The sequence below is a fragment of the Periplaneta americana genome, chromosome 16 (genome assembly GCF_040183065.1).
Source record: "Periplaneta americana isolate PAMFEO1 chromosome 16, P.americana_PAMFEO1_priV1, whole genome shotgun sequence".
Classification (NCBI taxonomy): Eukaryota; Metazoa; Arthropoda; class Insecta; order Blattodea; family Blattidae; genus Periplaneta; species Periplaneta americana.
The window spans coordinates 175,057,143-175,075,333 of NC_091132.1; the positions used below are offsets into that span (position 1 = coordinate 175,057,143).

Sequence of the window (18,191 nt, forward strand, 5' to 3'; positions counted from 1 at the left end):
GGTCGTAGAAAGGGGGGAAATCACGTGACAGTTAATTACTTAACGAGGCCCTTTTATTCAAGTTATTTTAAACAGTTGTATAATATTACGTAGACGTCCAATTCCTAACAGAAATTAATGTTTTCAGAAAAGAGCTAAGACAGACCAGCCACAAAGGGAGGGGCAGAAGTGGGTGGGGGAAACCGGGATGCGACATAGGCAAACGGACGACAGTACCTGTGCGAGAATATGATTCAATATTCAAAGCAAACATATTTCTGGAACGTACTATACTCACTAACTCAGTACTCTTTGCGTTTATTATGACTGTAAGGCGATTTTGACAGTATACACATGGTTCAGTGTGAAGAACGGTTGGAAGTTTACTAGTAGAAGGGGTGGGAGTGAAGTACATTAAAAAACTCAGGTACAATAAAAATTGAAGTAAAACTAAAATGATGTCCCTGTAAATGATTGAAAGAATATTAGTTATAGCCTTTAAATATCCAGAAAATAATCCCCTGAATTTATTGACATTACTAATGATTACCTCTGTAGATCTAGTTTTCACCCATCTTATTGCGGGGTGCAAATTGAAGTTCGAATTTCGAGGTTATGAAATGATTTCTCAAATCTATCTAATGGCCAGGATGCATATCAAGAAACCTGAATAGGAAACGCTCTTTGTCTACATCAGCAGTAGTGCTCGCCAATAATATGAAATGGCGTGAAATTCCATCATTACACACTGAAAACAGAGTGTAACTTTTCAGTATAAGTGGCCACTACTTCCGAACCAAATAGAAATAGTATTTAGACCAGTTTTGAGTCATTCCTGCACGTATGCAAGTATAGCTACTTGAAATGTTAGCATTTATTACGTAAAAATATGTTGTCTAATAACAATTTTAACAAAGCTATGGAAGAAAGGAGGAGTAACGACACAACACACTACTTTTTCTAGCGTTTATAAATGATCTTGCCCCCCTAATAAAAGATGTAGGTCATCCCATATTATTTGCAGATGACACAAGTATAGTAATTACAGCCAATAACTCCAACACATTCCAATCTTCAACAGAGGAAATTCTCTTCAAAATATGTGACTGGTTCTCAGTCAATAAATTAGTATTAAATTGTAACAAAACTAACATAATTCAATTTAAATTCTGTGCAAATTCAACCTCGCAAATTTCTAGCGCAATAATTAACAATAGATCCCTATTAGAAACAACAACAACCAAATTTCTTGGCTTAAAAATCGATAATGTGTTGAATTGGAAAAATCATATTAAAGAAATTACCCCCAAACTAAATTCAGCTTGTTTTGCTATTAGATCTATGCAAAAGATAGTAAATATCAATACCTTAAAAACAATATACTTTGCATACTTGCACTCGGTAATGAGTTTTGGAATAATATTCTGGGGAAATTCCACAGATAGTAACAATATATTTCTATTACGAAAAAGAGTAATTAGAATACTGGTGGGTGCCAAATCTAGGGAATCGTGTAGGACTATTTTCAAAAGCTACAAATAATGCCCATGGCTTGTCAGTATATTTTTTCATTAATAATCTTCCTCGTATGTAATCGTGAAAACTTCGTAACTAATTCAGCAGTTCATAGCATAAATACACGTCAAAAAAAAAAAAAATGACTTTCAGACTCCATCGGCAAGTCTATCGTGCTATCAAAAAGGAGTGCGTTATATGGCAGTAAAAATGTTTAATAGCCTCCCTATCGATATAAAAAATGAAACTCAAAACATAAGATTATTTAGGGCCAAATTAAAGAAGTAGCTAATTTCTCACGCCTTCTATTCTGTAGGTGAATTCATGATATTCAATAACACTTCATGAAACTGATACTAAAACTTTGTGTTGTACTAGTAGACTATATTGTAAATCTCGTCTGTATATATTTCAACTAGACTGTGACTATAAATTAAGACTTTATAATGGTATTAAGTTTTTTGACTTGTTCCATATTCTAGCTGTAAAGCAATGTATGAATACCATGGAATGTTAATAAATACAATACAACACACTATACTCACCCCTCAGTTAAAATCTCATTGTCCTCTGTAGTTATTTCAGACTTCAGCTCTTCCTTCACTGTCTTCAAGTCACACAACTCTTCCTATAATGCAGATCAAATAATATGAGTGTAGACAGAGCAAACAGAAACCTGCATTGCATAAAATTTCAATCCTAGTAGAATTTTTGCTGAAATAACATCGTTCCTGAGATAGATTTCTGATGGGATGACCTGTAAACTACAATTTAATTTCCCTCTCAACACTTTGGTGGAATCCACCCCAACATGACAGGTCAAAATATTTATAATTATACAATTGTCTTCAATTCATAATCTAATTGAACTGGTCTGTTACAGTGATAAATCTTTCTAATACCATAGAAGTGGGTGAAGTCAATCAGTGGGTGTAAAATCGATCATTTGCGATTTTTATTGAAAACTATATATTTTCTCAGTTACTTGTTAAAATGTTGTTATGCTGACTTCATTGCCTTACATTGCAAATGTAAGCGAGAGGGACAACAAAAAGCCTGCGAATGCCAACAATGGGAACATTGTGTAATTACCGTTGAAGTGAAAATTGTTATTCTCAACTTTTTCTCTTAAATGAAAACAAAGTCTTACAAACTCTAAATATCGTCAGCAGTGAAAGGAGACAGGAAGTATACGTAAGTACTTTTCGTTGAGATTGTATCCTGAAATAATAGTTTTGCAGTTCGTAAACGTTAGTATTGAAACTTATTATTTTAAGAAAACTTGTACCTTTGTAGGGTTAAGTTGATCATGCCATCGACCTACTCGAAACAGATAGGACCAGCAGGAAGAATAAATTGTTCACCGAAATACCTCCAACTAACACTTATAAACAGAAAAGTGTCATAGTATAGCTTATATTGATGGGATAGTGGGGAAAGAGGAAGACGAAATTATGGTGAATTTCTTGAGTAAGAGAAGCACTGCCAAGGGAACATACTTTGTACACCCCTCTGTACCTGACTACGAGAACAACGTAGTTTCTGAAGTGACATGAGGAGGTGAAAATTTCAAATAACATCTGATATAAACCTAAGCAATGTTGAATTGCATTTTAGATTATAATTGAAGGGTGGTATTTCAATGTAAATTTTAAATTCTTAAATCTTTGTTTGTTGGTATGTGAAGTATTAAAATGTGTTTTTATGTTTTATAAGTTGGCAATTATAGTCACGATTGTACAGTGGAAACCAATAGGCCTAATTGTATCGAATAGTATGATCACAGTAACAAAAGATATACTATATAATGCTATAGGCATATATTGAAGATTATTATTGTTTTTACACATTTATAACAAATAAAATATATGTAATACACTTAATTTGTTTCTTAAAAACATACACAGTGATCGACTTTACTCCGCAATATTTTAAAATCGATCTTAAACTAAAAATTCAATGGTGATCGACTTTATCCTGTTTAAGCAGGTAACTTCGATCACAAGTCAAATAAAAAAAACAGTTTTTTTATTAGATTGTAATTCAATTCTTGTAACGTGTCTTCATAAGTGAAGGATATGACGACAAAATGCTATTTCCTGAGGAACTTCGCTCATTGCATAACCTCAATATCATTAAAAAATTGCAAAATTTTGATCGACTTTACCCTCTTCTATGGTACCTATTAATTCTTGGTTGTCACACATAATTATTCGGATAAATTTCAGCGAAACCAAAGAGTTTGTAATACATAACTGGAGTCACCAATGGCGCTAGTGTATCGTACAAATTTGAACCGCTGTTCGGCCGCCATTAAAGGGAGTTGACGCTTTTACTGGGATTGCGAGCAGTTCATGCTTATTTGAGGAGTACGAATAAATATAAGTACACTTGAAAGTAAATAATAAAAAATGGTGAAATACTGCACTGCAAATAATTGTTCTAACATTTCTAACATAGCCTACCATTTTAGGATGTCCAGGAAAGCATGCATATCTTAATGTTTGGAAGAATGTTCTAAATGCAGTTTCTCTTTGTGCATACAATCCGTGGTAAGAATAAACATGAGTATATAGTAAATACTGGACTTTTTATAGTATATACTCTTGTTATTAAGAATAAAAACATTTGAGTACCTACTCATTTTTGATTACATACTCATAAGATGGAAGCATAGTAGAATATACTCAAGAGTCCATCTTGTGCAGAATATATACTCATGCTTGATAAGAATAAAAGCCAGTATATTCTCATATTTATAAGTTCGTTCTCATGTTATTCTGAGTATGGTTTGTAGCAGGCTCAATTCTGAGTATTTGTTGATTTGTGTTCAGTTTAAAGTTAAATAAAAAAAAAATGGCAGAATTTATGAACGATGTACTACGTCTTGGAAAAATATAGAAAAACACGTGAACTTCAGAAGCCTTTAACGCTTCACAAAAGTGAATGTGAAAAAGGTTAAACACGTATTTGTTATTCATAAAAAAAACATAACCTATGAAAATATGAATGGCTATCAAATTATAAGGTTAGATTGTACTGGTAAACATAATTAACAATTACAGTTTATTTAGTAAAATTTGAATTGAAAAATGCAATTACTTGTAACTTTAAATTATATATATATATATATATATATAACTCTCTATAATATAAAATAGAATTAGCATAACTGGAATTCTAGAAATGGATTGTAATCTCGATCCAACATCCTGTAATGACGATTTCCCAGTACTATTTTCTTGTTTACTGTTTATTAACGTCACTTATCTGATTCACTCTCTTTTTCATGTTTATTTATTTATTCATTTATTTATTTAATTTATTTAATTAATTTATTTATTTATTCCTTTGTTTATTTGTTTATTTATTTACTTATTTATAAAAAGCAAAACACAAACCACTATAGCATGCGGATAGCATGTGAAAGTCTATAAAAAAACTGAGCATCACGGTGCAATGTGGTCAAAGAGGATAGGTAACACGAGTACATACTAACTTTTATGCTCGACCATGCCGAAATGCAATAATTATACACCTGGTAGCAGACCTTTAATGCATGTCATTAAAGTACACCTACTCATTAAAGTACAGGTGTTTTCAACCAATGACAAATCAGCTTACAGGTGTTCAGCCAATGACAAGTCAGCTTTGTACCGTTATAAAACCGCAAGTATCGATTATTCTCGGAAAAAATCAATACTTTCGCGTCTGCGCACATCTCACAATTCACGACCTAGAACAAGGTCACTTCCGATCTTGTCAGATACAAATAAAATGTATACATCTGAATAATTTCAAGTTACAGTAGAAATATGGTCGAGCATAAAAAGTCGTATGAAACTCGCCTATAATGGTAATTAGGAAGCTCGTATGAAAATTATGAAACTAGCTTGCGCTCGTTTCATAAATATCCATACTCGCTTCTTAATTACTATCATTATAGGCTCGTTGCATAATGTACTATTAAACAATATGGAAGGCTGTAGAGATGAGTATATATTCCCGTTAGGTTGAATGTCTTTATTCTTAAGAATATGAGTATTTCAAGTGGTTACGAGTATATAATCACAGGAAGTGCTCATACTCAAAAGTATAAACCTTGAGAAAGAACTTAAGCTTTATTCTTACTACCCGAAGTGCTCCACTTACCTCAGCTTCACGTTTGATGTCATCAAACTGAATTGGTACTGCAGTTGCCCCTTCTGATTTGACATCACAACTGTAGTCTATGCATTCCCTTTTTGTAAAGGTCGGGCACAGATTTAATAATTTCACATCCTGGAGAACAGATATATCAAAAATGAGTAATTTACGTTAGCTGCATACCCATACCTGAGACTGACGTCTGATTTGTGCTACGGTATGTATTTCATAATGACATGACGTCAAAGATAGAATAACCACAGTCTACTATATACAGTCGCGAAGCTTGAGGTGTTTTTTTTGCAAATCTCATGATAAAGCGCTCCAAGCTGTTAGCAACTAGAAACAATAGACTGTCCATGGTCGACTTTGGACTGTGTCGTATTTCTATCGAGTGCTAGCTCGTTGCGTATTTCACATTGATGCTTGTGAAATGTTCGTTATTGGTTGTAGTGAAAATGTTAATGGCTAAAATATAATAATTGGAATAATAATATGGGACAAGGAGGAGAGGTTTGTAGTGTTATAAATTGTAGCAACAGTAAGAGAAAGAGGCCAGAGTTATCCTTTTTCCGATTTTCGAAAGATTCAGAAAGGTTCCTGGGTTTCCACAAGAATGCTGTGCAGATACAAAACTGTTAATTTGAAGTTCTTTGTGACTGTTAGAATACATTATATCCTTAAATTTCACAATGAAATGTTTCAGTCTAACCGAAAGGACATTAGATACCGGTTAAAGTTCTGTCACTTAGGCTGCTAAATTTCCAGAGAAATAAAGGTTAGGTCTACTTTTTTTTTCAGAGGATATATTTTTAATTGTAGCTATTAATTTTGTTATTATTTTTATGTGTTATTTTACTAAAGACGTAGAAAAATTAAGTTTGTTTTAATGAAATTTATTGATCACGTTTTATATTCAATTCTGGTGGGATTATTATTGCTTAGGCCTATTTTTTTCAAAGGATATGTTTTTAATTGTAGCTGTTAATTTTGTTGTTATTTTTATTTGTTGCTTTACTAGAGACGTAGAAAAAGTCTGTTACAATAAAATTTATTGATCACGTTTTATTTCCAATTCTGGCGTGATTATTATTGCTTAACCTCATCCCACTTTGTTAACTACGTAAGCCTACACTACAAGTACCGGTACACGTAAGTTACTCCATTAATTCATATTTCCATTATTATTGTTGTAAAGGGAAATGCAAATTAATATTAATTGGTTTCATAGTTAATTATCGCTATAATCTTGAATGAGTGAAGCTATTATAGTAAATTTCAGTTCGTTTTGCACAAACAAAAATTATATTAACTTATTTCTTGCAGGTATCTTCGAGTTTATGGTGGAATTTAATATACTTAATTAAAATAATAAATTAAGTTTATGCGTTTAATATTTCAATAATGGAAGGAAGGTGTTAATTTTTCCAAAAGAACACGACAACGAAAGTGTAACATATTTGTCGGCTGCTAGGAGAGAGATCTGCGATGATGAGGCGATAGTAGCGATCCTAGTGGTGGGCAACTACCCATGTTTGCATTTTTACTACATATTGAGCTTCGCGACTGTATATAGTAGACTGTGGAATAACCATACAGGCCTACATATATATAACAGTAAACAAACACACGAAGGAAATTTAGTTGCTTGCACATCTAGATAAATAAATGAGTGAGTTTTGGTGAGGCTGGGCGTCAGTGACAGCTTATGTCTGGTCTGTTCAGTCTTTTGCTATGTCTTTCACATTGCCTACGTATTTTTTGGTTTATAGACAGAAAGCAAGTTTTCGTAAGGAAAAGGATCAGTGACAAGTTAGGTTAGTTTATCGAGCTTTTGGTAGCCTATGCCTAGCATATAGCTTACGGTTTTTGATAGATAGAGGGCGTGTTTTCGTAAGGAAAACAGTCAGTGACAGGTTAGGTTTCGTTTGTTCAGGCTTTTGACAGATAGGTACATAGATACATTTAGTCTCGTCTCCCGCATAGTACATCCGGATTTAGGTGGTTTTGCACCTAGGCAGTGCTAAAATTTGCCGCCCCCTAACTCCGAAAAACAGTTTATAAGCAGGTATTATACAGGTCATATTTAGTTTAAATTAGTTTTAAATGAAATGTTGCATTTCACAAAATAGTAAATTACTGGAATCGAAATACATGCATCTTACTTGTGAATTAAAAAGATTTCCTTTGCACTTTCTTCGCAGAGAAAGCATTGATGATGTCAACAAAGTCGATCTCACGAAATGCATCAGACTCGATGCAAAGAAACACATTCAGACTTATTCATTGTTGAAACAAAATTGATTTGTGAAAGGCACGCTATGGTTTATTTTTAAGTATTGGTTTTGTTGGTGGTATAATAATGAGACATGTAAATCAAAAACTGCCTAACTCCAATAAACCAAATTTTACAAGAGAGAGAAAAGACTTATTATTTCTCTTACTAACTTTAAATATTATACGTTTGTCTATTAATATTGTGTAAAATTACATTCTTTATTAATTAAATACTTCAAAACCGAAATTTTTACATTATCTTACACTATAATTTGAAATAAACACTGCTGGAGTTAGTGGTTTTCTGACTTCCACAGTGTATGAATTAAGAAAAGTTAATAATTATGAGCCATGTGAAGAAAAAGAAGATAAGTATATCATAATTCCCTTATAAACATTGGAATATACGAGAAAATGGAAGTTTATTATTAAGATTAACGTTGCTACTTTTTTTTAAATTTCAAATATATGAAACATAAAATCACAAATTACCATAAAGCACATCAAAATACACAAATAAAACCACAAACAATATTAAAATGTTAACACAGCCTCATTCATGTTACAGATTCAGTTTATTTTCTCTCATTCTCATGTTCTTCCTGTGCATCTAGATTCTAGATTATTACTGTCCGCAACAGAGTTTGGTAATTCATCCTACTTTCCTCAGAAATAAACTGCATTAAATTTTGCAAGTCCTTTTGCTTTTTTCTTTCAATGGCAATGCTGAATTGTACTTTAGTTGACTGGGGAATGATGCATCTGTATTGGGTTTCTGGAAGTTAATCGACTCGATATTGTGCCTTTAATACTCTTACTTACATGGATTTCATAGATGTTTGTGACATTCTGAATACCGTATCGTATCACTTTACTCAGCTGGTTGAGTGACAGTGTCGCCACCTACCGGGAAATTAAGCTTGGAATGCAAAAACTCTCTTATTCCATGGAGTATGTGGAGTTCTGACTTCCAAGAGTTTTAAAACAGCCCCCAGAATGCAGATGAATGTCGATATTAGTGTATTCTTGCCTTCCACGCATGCAGGACAAACTAAAAAGCATCATCCAACCCATAACTCAATTTTGTCAAAAAACAGAATTAGTGGGTTTTTGATCTCCCTGTCTCATTATTATTACGAGTATTTCTTACTTCGATAGGAAGTATAAAGTAAATTGAAAAATAAACTCCAACTCTTTGCGGAATAAACCTTTCATATCGAATTATATAGTGCACATGCTGAAAAGTGATTAAATAGTATTTTGACGATATATTATAGTGGAAATGTAACTGAGAGTTGTGGTTACTATTCATAGCGATAAATAATAAACACACACCCAACTAGGTTTTTCAACAATGCATTCTTGTGTACACAATGTTAAGCTTAAGCAGTTTCATAGAATAATAACGCGATACAGGCATTACAATATAACTATGTAGCTGCACACTTTCCTTTTACTCTCGTCACGACTGCGACAATACGATAGCAAAACAATATCCGATTGCAACAAGGTGTTCAAGAACAAACTTCAGAAAAGATTTGCCAATAAGTGTTTTAAAAACAAACTTCACTGTAAAATGAAACTGAAAAAAGAAAGAGATAGAGAAAATGTCGTCCCAGTGGAAATTGCTCTCTAAGCAACTGCCTAGGTTGCCTAAGCCTAAATCAGTGTGTGTAAGAAAAGAAGTTGAATAATTTCGAGGGAAAAATTGTTCCGGGGCCGGGCATTGAACCCGGGAAATGAAGTTATTCCAGGTTGGATAGGTTAGGTGGGTTTACAACTTTCGCAGTGATCACATCCTGTCTCTGTAGAATGGTGTGCTACAATTCTAAGGTTATTTCTATTAATTCAAGTACGTTTTTACCTCCAGTGAGTGAGGTGTACCAGGATCGATATTTACCTTTGTTAAAGGCTTTTTGTCTTCTAAGTCCGTGTTTTCACTTGTCTGTATTGCCAATGGGTCGACATCGGGTTCTGTCTTGATCACATCCATCACGACTGAAACAGCAGATTAAAAAACTGACATTCGTTTGTAGATTGTGAGTTGTTTCGAATGTGATAATAACCAATTGCTATAACCTAATCATTATGCGCTATTCAAAGTATGGGACATATTCGCTATTAGTGGGTAGGTCTTCATCAAAACGATTATGTTCACTGTTTTGTTCGTACATCCATACAGTATCTCTGGAGTGTGTCAATGTGTGCCTTATATTCTTAATACTGAAGAATATTTTCGTAATGTTTCAAATTATTTCCTTCATGTTACGCATAATTTCGGAATTATATATAAAGACTGTGCCAATTGCTTATGCCACTTTTCAATTATTTTGTGTTCTGTTAATTAAAAATGTTTTCGCACACACACGCGCGCACGCACGCACGCTCACACACACACACACACACACACACACACCTGTCCCATTTTCTTTCTCCCTCACCACCTGTTTCGTGATCTTCGTTCTTAACACATTCTATCTTCTAATGCACTACAATATTATAATATACTTAATTTTAATATTTACACATTCTTGCCGAGGGGTAGTCTCGAACTGATTAAGGCCCGTAACACACTTGAAGAGTTTTCGCCAGCGAGAAATGTGTTGCGAGAAAGAGGCGAAGAGCCTTCCTCCACACACTTGGCGAGTTCTCGCTATCACAGATCACACCTCGCTATGATCATCTATGCACTGCCTTCATGCAGAAAGCATTTTTCTGATTATAGTAATCACTCGTTGGGGGAAATATTATAGGTTATGTATTTACGTATATTGTCGTACTTAAATATATAACCTGTAAGTGTATTGTCGTACTTTACAAATTACGTACGAAGGCTATGTTGAATCTCAGTATTCAGATGATGAGGAAATTGAGTTACATGAACATATTTTGTTAATGAAAGGAAAAAATAGGCCTAAAATTAAGGACAGAAATATCTGAAAATCACATTGTATCTTACGAAAATAAGGGCGAGTTTTGGACACTGGTTTCGATTTGAATGATGATACGTTTAGGCGTTATTTCAGGTTAAATAGACCTCAGTTTTTTGCTATTCATGATATCGATCGTCTAGTTCAAATGTGCGACAACTAAAAAAAAAAAAAACAAGTTTTCAGATATCTTCAGTTGAAAATTTCAAATAAATCACTTAGAAAGGAACAGAGTTCTGGTTTATAACCACGACAATTAGAAATGAGTCAGTATTCAGGACGAGTTTATCACAATCATCCAGTTCATTATTAATACATTTCGAAATGTACTAAAATGAATTAGTAAAGTCCATAGTTATAATTATTTCTAAAGCAGTATATTTAATTTTTATTTTTCTTTTTGGTTGTAAATATGACTTATCTCAATACTGAATCGAAAAGAGCTCCGAAAGGGGCTTTCAGTAGTATAAATAACTAAAAAATGGCAATTTTTGAGTTGTCGCACTTTTGAACTGGACGATCGATAGGATAGAGGATTCTTTGCTGTGTTCTGATTAAAATTATGTAATCTGTTAAGACATAATATATATATATATATATATATATATATACATTATTTCAAATGTTTAATTAACAGTATTAAATCTCATCAAAATAAAATATAGCCCTATTTATTTTCAGATAATCTGATATTTGTCTTCAGATTTCTTCTTTAAGTTTCGTGTTTTTATAGTTTTCATCCTGTGTATCATATAAATAGGCCTACGGGTGACATCGTACAAGTTCGATAAGTTTCTGACTGCAATTATCAGCCATATTTCCTCATTTTCAAATAAAAAACAATACAATTCATCGCTACCTGTGATATCTTTTTCTACATTCAATCGTCATAAAGAGTATAAATGTCAAACATCTTTGATAAATGTGTCAAGAAAATTCGCTGAGCTACCGATTCGCTAGAAGTTAGTGTAATCGAGCACACGCTAGAGTTCTTCGATAATAACTGAATATAAAAGTTGAGACACAGGATCCTAACATCACCTACTTTGATAAAGGATGGATAGAATAGACAAAAATTCTCTCCGGCACCAGGACTCGAACCCGGGTTTTCAGCTCTACGTGTTGACGCTTTATCTACTAAGCCACACTGGATTCCAGTTCTGATGCCGGATCGAATCCCCTCAGTTTAAGTTCTATCTCTTAATTTTCCCTAGTGAAAAAAAAAAACTAAGAAGAATTAAAGTATTTTAATGAAATCCTCAACACACAATTGAATTTCAGAACACACACACTCTTTGACTCCACATTACACTACACAGAAACACATCCCCACAGGAAACAAAACAAAAGGCGCCAAGACCAGCAACAACTAGTTCTGAAGAAGGCCAATAATAGGCCGAAACATGTTAACCAAGTACAGTAAAATTTAACACGAGAAAAATATATAATACATATTCCGAAGGGATATAGTGTTAAAAGTTGTGTAATCAAAATGTATAAAGTATTGAGACCTCCAACGCTCTTGAATATGTTTTCGAAAATCTTCAACATCGGAACCATAGTCAGTATACAAGAAATGCTTACAAAAAAAGCGTTTCTTTACGAAAACCTTCAACATCGCAAGCACGATGAACATTAAAGAAAAACATATTTTTTAATTTTATTTTAGTAGGTTCAACGCTTTATCAACATCTTAGGTTATTTAGCGTCTGAATGCAATGGTGATAATGCCGGTGAAATGAGTCCGGGGTCCAGCACCGATAGTTACCCAGCATTTGCTCGTATTGGGTTGATGGAAAACCCCGGAAAAAACAACCAGGTAACTTGCTCCAACCGGGAATCGAACCCGGGCCACCTGGTTTCGCGGTCAGACGCGCTAACCGTTACTCCACAGGTGTGGAGAAAATGCTTATAAAAACCTATTTTTCTTAATTTCTATATGGCACAATCTTTGTATATGATTACCAGGGAAAGGATTTATATGTAAATACATATTTACTTATAAAGCTAATATAATTTATATTTTGCATTATCTTTATGTTTCACAATGTGTAGGGTTGAAAAATCCTACTTTTATTTTCCATATTTTTCCATATTTTAGAGTTTAGTACATATTTTCGTTAATTTCCATATATTTTCCATATTTCATATAAAACAGTCCATATTATATTAGGTTTAACAATAAAACAAAACAAAATTCCATTAACTTTTAAAAATACATTTCAACAATAGAGATTTAAACACATGTTCAGTAATCCCTTTAACATCAGAGTTATTTGAAAATTAGCAGTCCTATCAACAATGGGAAAGTAAGTTACAAAACTGTATTAATTTAATTTAAAATTTTTAACAGACTTCAGTTGTGCAGCTCAACAGTTAAATGCCAGTCAGAGTACACATAGGTTCAGTTTTGTAAATCATACTATAAAGACGGTAAATATGCCAAAAGTACGTCATTCAGTCAATTTAAAATCAAAACTAACAAGTTACATTTCAGAATTTAAAGAAGATGGTTTATCAACTGACAATAAAATATTATTTTGTAATTTGTGTCAGTGTGCAGTATCATCTACACAAAAGTTCCTGGTGCAACAACACATTACAACTAGTAAACATCAGGCCAACAAACAACTAAATTCCAAGCAGAGACAATTGTTTTTAACACAACCAACAACATCGAATGTAAGATCTGAGTTTAACATCGACCTGTGCCGTTCTCTCATCTCTGCTGATATTCCTCTCTACAAACTAAAGAATAAGGTCTTCAGGGAATTCCTTGAAAAATATACTCAACATACAATCCCGGATGAGTCAACACTTAGGAAGACGTATGCTCCATCCATCTACGATGAGACAATACAGAAGATAAGAGATGAAATTAAAGATAGTTCAATTTGGGTTTCCATTGATGAGACTCCCGACAAAGAAGGTAGACTTGTTGGTAATGTAGTTATCGGTTTGTTAAGTGAACAATATTCTGAACGAATTCTTTTACATTGTGATGTTCTAGAAAAGTGCAATAACAAAACTATAGTTAAACTGTTCAACGAAGTTATGGGTATCCTGTGGCCAAAGGGTATTATGTACGATAATGTGTTATTCTTTATTAGCGATGCTGCCCCTTATATGGTCAAAGCTGGACAAGCATTATCTGTTGTATATCCTAAATTGACTCATTTTACTTGTGTGGCGCATGCATTTCATCGTGTGGCAGAAGTGGTCAGAGACAATTTCCCTAAAGTAGATTTGTTGATTTCATCAGTGAAAAAAGTATTTCTCAAAGCTCCCAGTAGAGTTAACGTGTTGAAAGAAATGTACCCAGAAATTCCATTGCCACCAAAGCCAATTTTAACTAGATGGGGTACATGGCTAGAAGCAGTTGAATATTATGCCGAACATATAGACTCTATTAACAATGTTCTCCTTGCATTGGACTCTGAAGATGCAGTCTCAATTGATACTGCGAAAACAGTTACCTGTGACATAAGTGTGAAGAATGACTTAGCTCACATTCAGCATACATTTTCATGCATCATAAAAACGCTCAAAAGTCTCCAAAATAGGCACCTTTCACTATCTGAAAGTTTTGAAATTATAAATAGTACTGTGGAACAACTGAATCGTGGTAGAGGTAAAGTTGCAGATGCAGTAAGAGCTAAGGTGGACACTGTACTTTCAAAAAACCCTGGATATGAAGAACTACAAAAGGTTGTTGCTGTGATGAGTGGTGAATCAACAGTGAAGATTAACTTGGACTTATCCCCAGCAGACATTGTGAAATTGAATTATGTACCAGTTACTTCTTGTGACGTCGAACGCTCTTTTAGTCAGTATAAATCTATCCTCAGAGACAATAGAAGAAGATTCACTTTTCAGCACTTGAAAGAAATGTTTGTAACCTATTGTTATGGTAACAGACAATAAAAATTGTGTTTTGTTGAAACTACATTGGAAGATAAGGTACGTCCATTATATTTTTTGTTTAGTTTGATTAAAATGTACCAATATTTAACGTACATAGTCATTTTTTTTATAATTTTAAGTCCATATTTAATTCCATATTTTGGTAAAAATCCATATTTAATTCCATATTTTGGTAAAAATAACTACATATATATTTACATATTTCATATATTTTTAGTCCATATAAATCCGTCCCCTGATGATTACCATAATTTCCCCCATTTTTCATTTTGTGTAGGCCTAACCACAGATCCACAAAATGTTCGTATAAGTTATGTGTAAGAGATTGGTGAATCGGTGTAGCTAGAACCTGTATGTTACGTTTATAATGAACTTGAAATAAAATATATTCTCACAAAAAAACTGCATATTGTTAACACAAAGAATAAATACTTAATTACGTGTATTTTCGACGTTCAGGAATAAATAATTAATACGTCCAATATAAGTACGACTCTTCATTTAACTACATGTTGAACATGTACGGAGATCAAGATTGCAGTGATTTCTGATATCGCAAAGCCTCGATCACCCTTTTCAAGTAGCTCGAATTCAAGTCAGTTGATTCGACGAACTTCAAAAGTGTGAACAATGTTTCAAATTAATTTCAAGTCAAGTAGCAACTTCAATTCAAGTTCCAAATGCAACTGAATCAATACTTAATAATTCCTTTTTACTCGACTTGAAAGGAGAATCTGAAACAATTTGAAGAATGTGAACGTCACTTGGTAACTTGAATTCAAGGGGAAAGCGCACAAATTCGAATTCACATCTATTTTAAGAGCTGTAAATTAACAGCTGATTGTTATTTATGTTGTACTGGAATATAAAAATATTAGGAAACAATAAGCAGAATTATGACAAAGAATTAGAGTTTCTGGAGTTGTATGGAACACACGAAGGTCTCTGAAATATAGAGGTTGTAAAGTAACCTGACAGAAATGCAAAGGAAGATGCAAGAGTTCATTGCGGAAATGAACAGGAAAGATTTTAACCTGAGATAACGGTACGAAATAAAATTATATTAAGATTGGAGGGATTAAGAAGAGTGTTGCTTCATGGGACGACTTTATCGGCCGAAACTGGCATGGTTCAATCAAGCATAGTGATAGATTATTTTTTTTTGGAACTGCAATAGCTTCAAGAACATTATTTTCACTGTAAAGTGACGTAGACAGACATGAATAAATACTGCTTAAAAGCACCAGTGTTCTTAAGTTTCTTAATTTCCTTGTTTCATTCAATCTTACTTAACACATTTTTCTGTAACTTCTAATTTCAGTATCCGTCAGTAGCGGCTCGTGAGATTTGGTGTTGGGGGTTCAAATATTGAATACTGGTACTCAAAAATAATTTATGCTCGACCATGCCGAAATGTAGTAATTATACACCTGGTAGCAGCACTTTAATGGACCTCATTAAAGTACATCTATTCATTAAAGTTCAGGTGTGCCACCAATCAGAAAATAGCATTGTAGCAATATGAAAGCGCAAGTATCGATTATTCTGGGATATGCAATCGAAAGACAACTAGCGAAAGTCACGGAGGCCGGAAATCCAATACTGTTGCAGAAGATTATGTTGAAGAATCGATCCAAAATAAAATTTAAATCTCAAATACAATATTAAACTCAGTCAAAAAAGAAAACAACACACAAATTAACATCAATTCGTCGTCATCTTCCAGCCTTTCATAAAGCATATTCCCGCAAATTCATTTCACTAATTGCACAATAAATCACCTATATCTGAAATAAAGTCAGTTTTGTTACTATAATAATTAGCGTTATTTTTAAATAATATTAAAATAAATTCAATTTGTCATCTTGTTTTTCAATATCTAATTCAATTTCAAGGTTATGTCAAGATTAATGTTTATTTTACTCTCTAGATTATATCAAGGTCAATGTCGACATTTGTTTCTCGGAAAAAATCAATACTTTCGCCTCTGCGCACATCTCACAATTTACGAGATATTGCATAAGGTCAGTTCCGCTCCCCAGTCAGATAACAATAACATGAATAGGCCTACTTATGAATAATTTCAAGTTACAAATATGGTCGAGCATAAAAAGTCGTATGAAACTTGCCTATAATGGTAATTAAGACGCTCGTATGAAAATTACGAAACGAGCGCAAGCGATTTTCATAAACATACTCGCGTCTTAATTACTACCATTATAGGCTCGTTGCATAATGTACTATTATAGCATTACTGTTTTCGTGTACAGTAGTGGCAAAAAAAAAACAGATCGACCCTTGTAGCTGATTTCAGAGCCTTGTTCACTCCAGAGCACGATAGACTGGTAACTAAGACTTTCGTGGTTCGAATCCTGCCAGGGAAGGAAACTTTTTCTTGTTCCTTATTCAAATTTATTCCCAGTACTTTTCGATTGCAGCGATATTTTACTACTTAATTTATTTATTTTACCCAGAACATGCATTTTACCAGCCTATTTTCTAATGGCTTTCGAAATGGGGTACGTCAGCAGTCGAACTACAATTTCAATCGATTACTCGCTATCTCGTGAATGCGGGCGTGGCATGCGCAGTGGCTCATTTCGGGGACTTTGATTATTCCATCGGTAACGGTTTTTTTTTGCCACTGCTGTACATTAACTCGCTTCCAGAAAAATAAACATAAAATCAAATGTAACAATTAAATACTTACCTAACCCAGTAATTCGGAAGTGAACAGTGTTGATGTTGATTGTTTGTAACGAAAATACATCCTTCTGTCCTTTTTTGTTGAAAATATGATCACTCTCTCATTGAAATCCACACATTCCGTAGCATTGCTCAGGACGTTAGGCGTTCTTCCTCCACTGTGCTTCGAAGAAAAGTTTCCACCTGCTTTAATGAACAGAAACATCTTTCTGCTTCCGAGTTAGACATAGGCACTGTTGCTATTACTTTCAGGAGCTTCGATACTTCACAGAATGACTCTACCACGTTATTTTCGATGAGGAATTGCAAAAGATCAACGACACCGGACACATTTCTGAAGTCATCTCTCGTGTAGATCACTTGCAACTCAGATTCAAGTTGCTGGAATCTGAGGAATGGATATGTTTCTAGCATAGATTTCAGATATTTCTCGGGGAACATTTTGTTATAATTTGGAAAGTTTTTCGAGTCGAAAAGATTTGCTGCCAATAATAATTCAGCTTTAAACTTGTAAGGAGTTATCCTCAGTGGTCTCGATATTACTGTAACATCTATTGGATTGGAGTCGCAAGATGAAACCAGCTGGCTCAAAATTATATGTTTACCATACATTCCTCCAGGAAAAAAACTGTACCGGTATGTGAAAGGTCCATGCATTATATTTATAGTATGTAAAAATACACATCTCATAATTTCTTTATTTTTAATTCGTTC

The 18,191-nt window shown here is 33.6% G+C and overlaps 1 protein-coding gene across 5 annotated transcripts in view; it reads right to left on the reverse strand.

Annotated features, from left to right (window-relative positions):
* The window catches only part of LOC138691987 (zinc finger protein ZFP2-like), a 51,291-nt gene extending 33,527 nt beyond the window's left edge, over nt 1-17,764 (reverse strand). The window contains exons 1-4 of one of the 5 annotated variants that reach the window (XM_069814702.1): nt 17,482-17,764; nt 9,818-9,915; nt 5,647-5,775; nt 2,040-2,122 (exon numbers count right to left, since the gene is read on the reverse strand). In XM_069814702.1, coding sequence (XP_069670803.1) covers nt 2,040-2,122; nt 5,647-5,775; nt 9,818-9,910 — 305 coding nt within the window. In that variant the 5' untranslated portion in view covers nt 9,911-9,915; nt 17,482-17,764. Of the gene's footprint in view, nt 1-2,039; nt 2,123-5,646; nt 5,776-9,817; nt 9,916-15,017; nt 15,121-15,211; nt 16,015-17,481 lie in introns of those variants that run through there. The other 4 variants (XM_069814695.1, XM_069814698.1, XM_069814700.1 and 1 more) reach the window with 4 other exon arrangements.
* Between the last annotated feature and the right edge of the window lie 427 nt (nt 17,765-18,191).